Source organism: Amblyomma maculatum, chromosome 7 (assembly GCF_055883805.1).
Source record: "Amblyomma maculatum isolate TAMU_Amacu chromosome 7, ASM5588380v1, whole genome shotgun sequence".
In the NCBI taxonomy this organism is placed as follows: Eukaryota; Metazoa; Arthropoda; class Arachnida; order Ixodida; family Ixodidae; genus Amblyomma; species Amblyomma maculatum.
The window spans coordinates 79,946,353-79,953,540 of NC_139350.1; the positions used below are offsets into that span (position 1 = coordinate 79,946,353).

General features: G+C 47.3%; 1 protein-coding gene across 1 annotated transcript; it reads right to left on the reverse strand.

Moving 5' to 3' along the window:
- Positions 1-956: 956 nt before the first annotated feature.
- LOC146183721 (uncharacterized) lies at positions 957-4,244 on the reverse strand. The gene is made up of 3 exons (XM_084608751.1): positions 3,984-4,244; positions 3,098-3,254; positions 957-1,876 (listed from the first exon to the last, which is right to left on the reverse strand). Exons 1-3 carry the CDS (start codon positions 4,144-4,146, stop codon positions 1,369-1,371), a joined length of 828 nt encoding a protein of 275 aa, XP_084464877.1. The 5' UTR covers positions 4,147-4,244; the 3' UTR covers positions 957-1,368.
- Positions 4,245-7,188: the final 2,944 nt, after the last annotated feature.

Consider the following 7,188-nt stretch of genomic DNA (forward strand, 5'->3'; position numbering starts at 1 on the left):
GCTATTGCCGATGAATTTATGTGGAAGTGGAATTTTCCAAACTGTGTTGGTGCTATCGATGGCAAGCATATTCATTTGGATGCACCGCCAAATTCTGGCTCCATGTATTTCAATTACAAGCGCAGCTTTAGCATCAACCTCATGGCATCCTGCGATGCTGGCTACAGATTCACAAGCGTTTACATAGGGGCATTTGGCAGCGAAAGCGACGGTGGTGTTTTTTCAGCGTGCGGGCTTGGTGAAATCGTTGAAAGCGCGCCCCAAACGTTCCCATCCCCCGTCGCTTCGTCCAATAATGGCCCTGAGCTCCCGTTTGTAATGGTAGCAGACGACGCATTTCCCTTAAAACACAACCTAATGAAGCCGTACCCTGGTGTCCAACCACCAAACACACCAAAAAGGGTGTACAACTACAGGCTTTCACGAGCACGGCGGTGCATAGAAAATGCTTTCGGAATTTTGTGTGCACGATGGAGGGTGCTCCGGAACCGAATGAGTCTGCTGCCGAAGAATGCGGTTGCAGTTTCAGCTGCTTGCTGTTGCCTGCACAATTACCTGATGCAGGAAGGGAGGCTGCCAGGTGGCTACTGTCCACCGCAGTTTGGAGATACTACAAACAGTGCAGGTGCAGTCATGCCAGGAGAATGGAGAAACGGCACTGAACCCCTGCCACAAATACCTAGACAAGGCTCTAATGCTTATTCTAAGAAAGCGTCTGAAGTGAGAGACTTCTTTGCTGCTTATTTTCATGGTGAGGGTTCCGTGAGCTGGCAATGGGTTTAAATGCAAGTTGAGCTGCTTTTTTTTTTCTGTGGCATCCTGTTCAGCGACATATGTCTTGACAACATCGTGATTTGCCTTAATTGTGCGCTGTACTTTTGCTGTGACTGTATTGCATAAGTGATAATGTATCACTAATAATGAAATAAATGTTTTGCGAACACAACGTCGTTTTGATAATGTTTATTTCGTTCGGAAAGGGCTTTTGCACTGCATAAATATTTTGTTACAAGACTGTTCGGTCATGTAGGTGCATAATAATAAACAGAAAATTTTTACTTCATTTTCTCGATCTTAAGGACCCGAGGGCATTGTGTACAGATCGAGAGGTAGAGTTAACATATGGAACATTTCTGGGATATGCTAGGAAAAAAGAGCAAAATACAGCACAAACAAGCAATGGAAAAATGAGCAAAATTACGGCGCGATGCAAAAATAAATCAAGTGAGATAATAGCAAATAAGATATAACAACATGTAAGGCAGAAAATAAAGCATAAGTTATAGTTAGTTGAAGGGGCACCAGGTGTTCGACAATCATCACACAGAACAAAAGAATGCATTCCAAAATTTTAGGGCTTCTACTCCTTTAAACATCTGTATCGTTAAGCTTGAATGCTTCCTCAACCAATAGTTTGTGGATTTTAAGTTTTAGGAGCTCTTTTCTACGCTCATCCACCTTACCGAGGAGGCCTTTCAAACTCAATAAGAAATGTTCGTCGTCATCTACTGACATGGCAGCTGTTTTTAGCTCATTTAGCCTATGGCGATTCGCTTGGAGCGTTGACAACATTAAATCGTCCAAGTCGCTCTTCTTTCTTTTTGTGCGCTTGTTTTTATCCGATGCAGCCGTCTCTCCTGAACAGGAAGGTACATTTGCTGCAGACCTATTATCTCCCTCATTGCTTGACTCTCTCGAAGCTTCTGGAAGGGGTGACACTTGCATAATATCCTCAGGAAGTGACATCTCCTCCTGAGTGCTATCAATGTAGAACGTGCGGCATAGACCTTCCACAGATGCAATTGAGTCATTGACTGGCTCAAGTGGCTGCTGAGTCAAAGGAACCGCAGCTGTAGGTTCGTCTCTTCTCGCCAGGCTGCGTACAGTAATGACAAAAACAAAAACACATTAGATGCCTATAGTCACACAAACTCAGGCATTATTAAAATTAGAGAGCAGTGCAATGCAAATCTGTATCACATGGGGCTGTCTTTAAACTTCCCATTAACATTGACAAGCCAATGTGCCCAATTGTACAGGCTGGCTTTAGCTTGTAAATATTCCACTCCTGGACGCTCTTTGTTAGAGTACAACTGAGCATAAAGGCTAGAAATTTTCTCTTCAGTGAATTAGGCTCCGATGAAAAACAAATTCTCCAGCACTACTTGTGACGGTACACATTTTTTTTTCTAAAAAAAAAAAAATCTAATGTAAACTACAACAGAGCAAGAAATTAGAAATGTGAACGAATTCGGTTCAAGCGCATGCCTGTCCACCGCAGGCAGTGTGACAGTGGCCTTGTACGCCAGCTTCCGTCCTCACGCTTCCCCAGTACTCTGCCGGCAAACGTTTGATGCTGCCGCTCACAAGAGTTCCCCAACATTCGGTCAAAGAAGCAAGGCGGTGCGTGACGCCCGCGGGTGTTTCCATCTGGCCCATAGCGGGGTGAGTCTTTTTGTTTCGGGGCGAAGGTCCTATCTCAGTCGGTACATCCTTTTATTTTTTTTTTTCGACAATCCCCGTTCGCACGTACTTCTGGCGCGCGGTCCTTCAGCAGCGCTTCCCACGAGATCCACTTTACGAATGTCGGAAAGGGATCTTCGAGACGTTTCGGTGCGGCGACTAAAAAGGTCGTGCAGCTGTATCTAAACAATGAGTCGGGGTGCGCAATAGACACAAACGTTCGCGAAACGCGTCCCATTAACTCCCCCCCTTCGGCAGATGCTGTTTACTTTTCGTCTTTTACGGCGGTCTTCTTTCAAACACCAGTGGGTCCACGCCAGCTCGGTTCTGCGGCCCGACCACAACCTTGCTAAGCATCGGCCTTTTGCTGCAGGGCAATACTGTTCCCTCACTTGTTGTCAACGAAGACGTCCTACAAACGCCTGGACGCCTCCGGTCGCAAAGCACTAAAGAATCTAAAACCAAAAAGGAACAGCGGGAGCATGCTTTCCTCCTGCGCAACAGCCCGGCGTAACTGCTTGCATTTCTTCGTCAAAATATTGCCGCTGCAGCTGCTTCTAAAATTATCAACCCATGCTTAGCAGCAAAATTCCACAGCTACTGACCAGCAATAAAGCAAATAATTCGCTTTTACCTTCGGCGTTGTATAGCGTCAACCAGGAACATAAGGTTTGGCATAAGGACCCATGCTTTCTCCACGTCCGCTGCGCCACTTCCAGACTTTACATACACCTTTCGTAGTCGAAGGAACTTCTGTCGCAGATAGTTCCAGCGGTGCTGTAACACTGCCGCTGCATTGAGCATAGAAAAAGAACGTGTTTATACAATGCAAACAACACATTGCAAACGGCGCACGCTGTAAGGAAGCTGGCTGCTGCCGTATTTCTAGCCGAGCATAATGTTTATGTACACCGACGTAGAAGTGAGCTATATGAACGTTTATTATGGCCTGCCAGTCTGAGTTCGGCAGGGTGGCAACAGAATCAAAAAGGGTAATGGCTTATTATGTGCGACGAAGTGATGGCATAGTCGGTCCTCATGCAGACACTCCTGCCGACTCATACTGCGAACCGTTCCCATAGACAGCCTTGAATGTTTCGGTTTACGGTTCAACTCCACACCGATGGTTGTCACATGCAGCGAATAGCACTTCTGTGCTAGATTTCGTGCTGATTTAAACTATAAATCACTGACGCACTCGTGAGAGATTTCCAAGCCCACCTCTGCACAAGAAATCGCCGCTTCACATTGTGTTAGCGACACAGCACCAACAACGCCCGAAAAACACCTTGACAGGATCCTTATCCTACCACATAAAAGCATTATTGCAAACATGTCGGTAATTAATGTTACGCAGGTATATCTGACGGGTTGCGAAAATGCACTGAAACAAATTAAACGGACAGCGCATTACCGCAAACATTATCAACACTCGCACTGCGCCATAACTTCAATTTTCTAGACGAGAGGGAGCATTTGATTGCAGTTTGTCCGCAAATGAAAAATTGAAAATCACTTACTGGTTTGATTCAATGCACTGGATATTTGCAGCCAGGCATCATTTTGTAGTTGCTTGTCACGGTGTGACTTCAGCCGCTGATCATAAAGAACCGGCCTCTGCCGTACTTCTTCGATGAGCAGCTCATCATTGCACAATGAAAACACTCCTCCTGTACTGCACATTGTAAACACAACACGAACACTGGCGAGCCGAAACAATCTAGCAGTGTCGGAACTATCAGAACGTCGAGTGGTGTCGTCTGCTATCCGCCAGCGCGCGAAGTCTGGGAGGACCGGAAGCCCAGAGACCGGAAAGGGAAAACCGAAACGGCTATGCTCATTGGTCACGTCGTAACCATAGAGTTTCTTACTCTTACCTAGAGGGAAAGCTGTGCTGCCGTCTATGGGAGTTTACATAGAGTTTCCAGACGGCCAGTTCAGCCACCATGGGCGCTCAAAGCATCATGGGCCGGAGAGCTACCGAGTGCAGAACTACAACTTTTGGCTAAAAGTAATGCAAAGATAAACGTTGTTCTACCGTAAATAATGTCCTAAGATTGAATATTGTGACTATAAATTGCAAAAAGAGAGAGAAACAGCATGTCGGTGTGATATTTATCCAATATAAGCGATGGCTCTTTCTCCTATTGGCTTAGTTTCGAGCAGCACAAATACCAATATTTCGCACTTAATAAGCAAAGTTTGAAATACAAAAATGTTATGAAAATATTTATGGTTGCGCAATCACTTAAGGAAGTTTTTAGTGGCATTTCGGGAAACAAAAACCATTTATTGGCGACGTCTGCTTTTGCGCCTTCGCTACTATGGGTTTCGTGGTCTATGTACGCACCTTCAAATGATGATGATGACGAAAAAGAAACATCGCAGTAACGCCACTCTCCGTACCCGAGAAAAACCGACTGTCCCGCAACAAGTAGCACACCGGCCCATGATTCCTAGCGCGCCCATGGTGGCTGAAGTGCAGCGCCCTCAGCTTTCCCTCTAGTTAGTGTAAGGAACTCTATGGTCGTAACAGACGCATCTCTACTAGTCGTAAAAGTCGCGGGTCCTCCGACATTTACGACCACGCCGGCTGCGTACGTTGCGCATTTTACGCTCAATACGACAGCAGTCTGAACAGACACGTTACGTTTTTTGCGCTTACGCTTACGATTCTTACGAATGATACGTGCGTTGCGCACGTAGTCTGAACGCGGCTTTAGCGTATAGGCAATGTTTTGAGAAGCGGGGAGGCTATTTGCTGCTTTTGTGCCGTCAGTTTAGGCCGCTCTCCCAATGCGCGAAAAAACAAGTTTCAGCTTTGATAATGTTGCTGGAAACAATACAATGCCACATGTTGTTTCATAATGTCGCGACGCCGGACGCACAGGACCGGACCCGAGGGTAGCGTTGACCGGCGAGGCGTCGAGGAACCGCGGAGACGTGGAGCTTTCATTAGAGCTGAGTACAAGTAGTTTATTTACATGTGTACACTTCGGAGATTTCAGAAGGAAGCCCTCTCCAGATGTCGGAAACCAGGTTTTCTTCTATTGGGTCTCCCTAGGTCCCTAGGCAGGGAATTAGTTCATCTTTGGCACGGGCCAATCGCAAAGCGCGAGGTGACAGTTTGCACACTGGATCACTGAGCCCCGCCCCGCACATTCTTGCACGTGTGCCACTACACTTTAACAAATACATCGCCAGTTTACAAGCGACCCCCCATCGTTCCATCCTCACGGCTTGCCTCTGTTTTTGTTCGTTTGGTCCGGCGCCTTGTGGGTCTCCCCCTCAGCGGCAAACACTTCAGCCAGCAGGCCAGAGCTCGCGCGAAGCCGACGATGGCTTCTCCCTCCGCTTTTGTCCAATGTGGAGTACCGTAACCCGACACCGCGCGGCTCCGACGACGGTCGCTTGCTCCGCCGCCGCCCCTCTGTAGGTCATTAACAGGCCGAGCTGTTCTTGGGAAGCCAGGCCGTTTCTTCACAAAGCGACCAAATCGGTGCTTCGAAATGGTCATGGTGGACATCTGCAGACGAAGCTTGCTGAGATGCCCGTGGAGCGAACGCAGACGCACCGACGCCTTTTGAGCAATAAATTAGCTCGGACACAACAGCTCCTCCGCCGACGGGAAGATCTCGGATGGCGAGGAGTTTCCGCTGCTCGACGTTAGAGATCAGCTTCTTCGTACGGTGGTTGGGCCACTCCTAAATCGCAAAGACTGGCGCCACAAACCAAGCAAGCGCCAGCAAAAGCTCTCAAGCTCACAGGCTATATTGCATGAGAAACAAAAATCTCTGCCCAGTATCATATTTACGGACCCTGTCACACTACTGCCATCCGTTTTCTGCCTCACTCCCTCTCTTCTGCTCACAAAAAGAGCTACAAATTCACTCACTTATGAAAACCGCTAAGAAACATTCAGTGCAACAATACCTAAATTAAACACTTAGAACAGTAAAGGGTACATTTGTATCTTCCTCGTTCACTGAAGCGGTAAAAAGATTAGTAGGCACGGCTCAAGCCATCGGCGTTAGCATTTGCTTTTCCCTTTTTGTACCGCACACTAAACTCAAATCTTGAAGTGTAAGGCTCCATCTCAATAGTCGGGGATTTTTCCCTGACATCTGCGAGAGCCATGTTAGTGGGCAGTGGTCTGTCACAAAGACGAACGGTGTTCTGTAGAGGTAGCATGCCAGTTTTTGGGATGCCCAAACCAGGCAAGCACACTCTTTTTCGCATGCACTATAGGCCTCCTTTCTTGTTGCTAGCCTTCTGCTGGCGAATAGCACAGGTTGCTCACTTCCGTTTTCAACTACCTGACAGAGAATCTCTCCCTCACATCGTTTCATTAGGTGGTGGTGATAGATCATGAAATCTCGGCGCCCTCGCTTCCGCTCGATGGCGTAGTTCGTCTCTGAAAGCTTTTTTGCCACTCGGAACGGCCCTTCCCATTGATATTCGAGTTTTTTCGCTCACGATGAGCACAGGACAAGGACTTGATCGCCCTCTCGATACGACTGCAACTTTGCGTTTCGGTCGTAGTAACTTTTCGCCCTGGTCTGTGCCTCAATGTTGGCTGTGTCCCACACATCTTTGAGACTTCCATCTTCTGTCTGCTCCTTAATCTTAATGAGCTTTTCTCTGGTCACCTTTCCGACAATTAGATCTGTCGACAATGACGACGGAAGCACTGATAACCCCTCACAATCGCTTTCCTCACTTTCC

Excerpts from the sequence above, each read along its gene's own strand:
- LOC146183721 (XM_084608751.1), bottom strand. The coding sequence starts at position 4,146 with ATGTGCAGTACAGGAGGAGTGTTTTCATTGTGCAATGATGAGCTGCTC. Across the intron at positions 3,255-3,983 it reads CAGTGCATTGAATCAAACCA|CGGCAGTGTTACAGCACCGC; the intron begins GTAAGTGATTTT and ends TGCTCAATGCAG. Across the intron at positions 1,877-3,097 it reads GACGCTATACAACGCCGAAG|CCTGGCGAGAAGAGACGAAC; the intron begins GTAAAAGCGAAT and ends TACTGTACGCAG.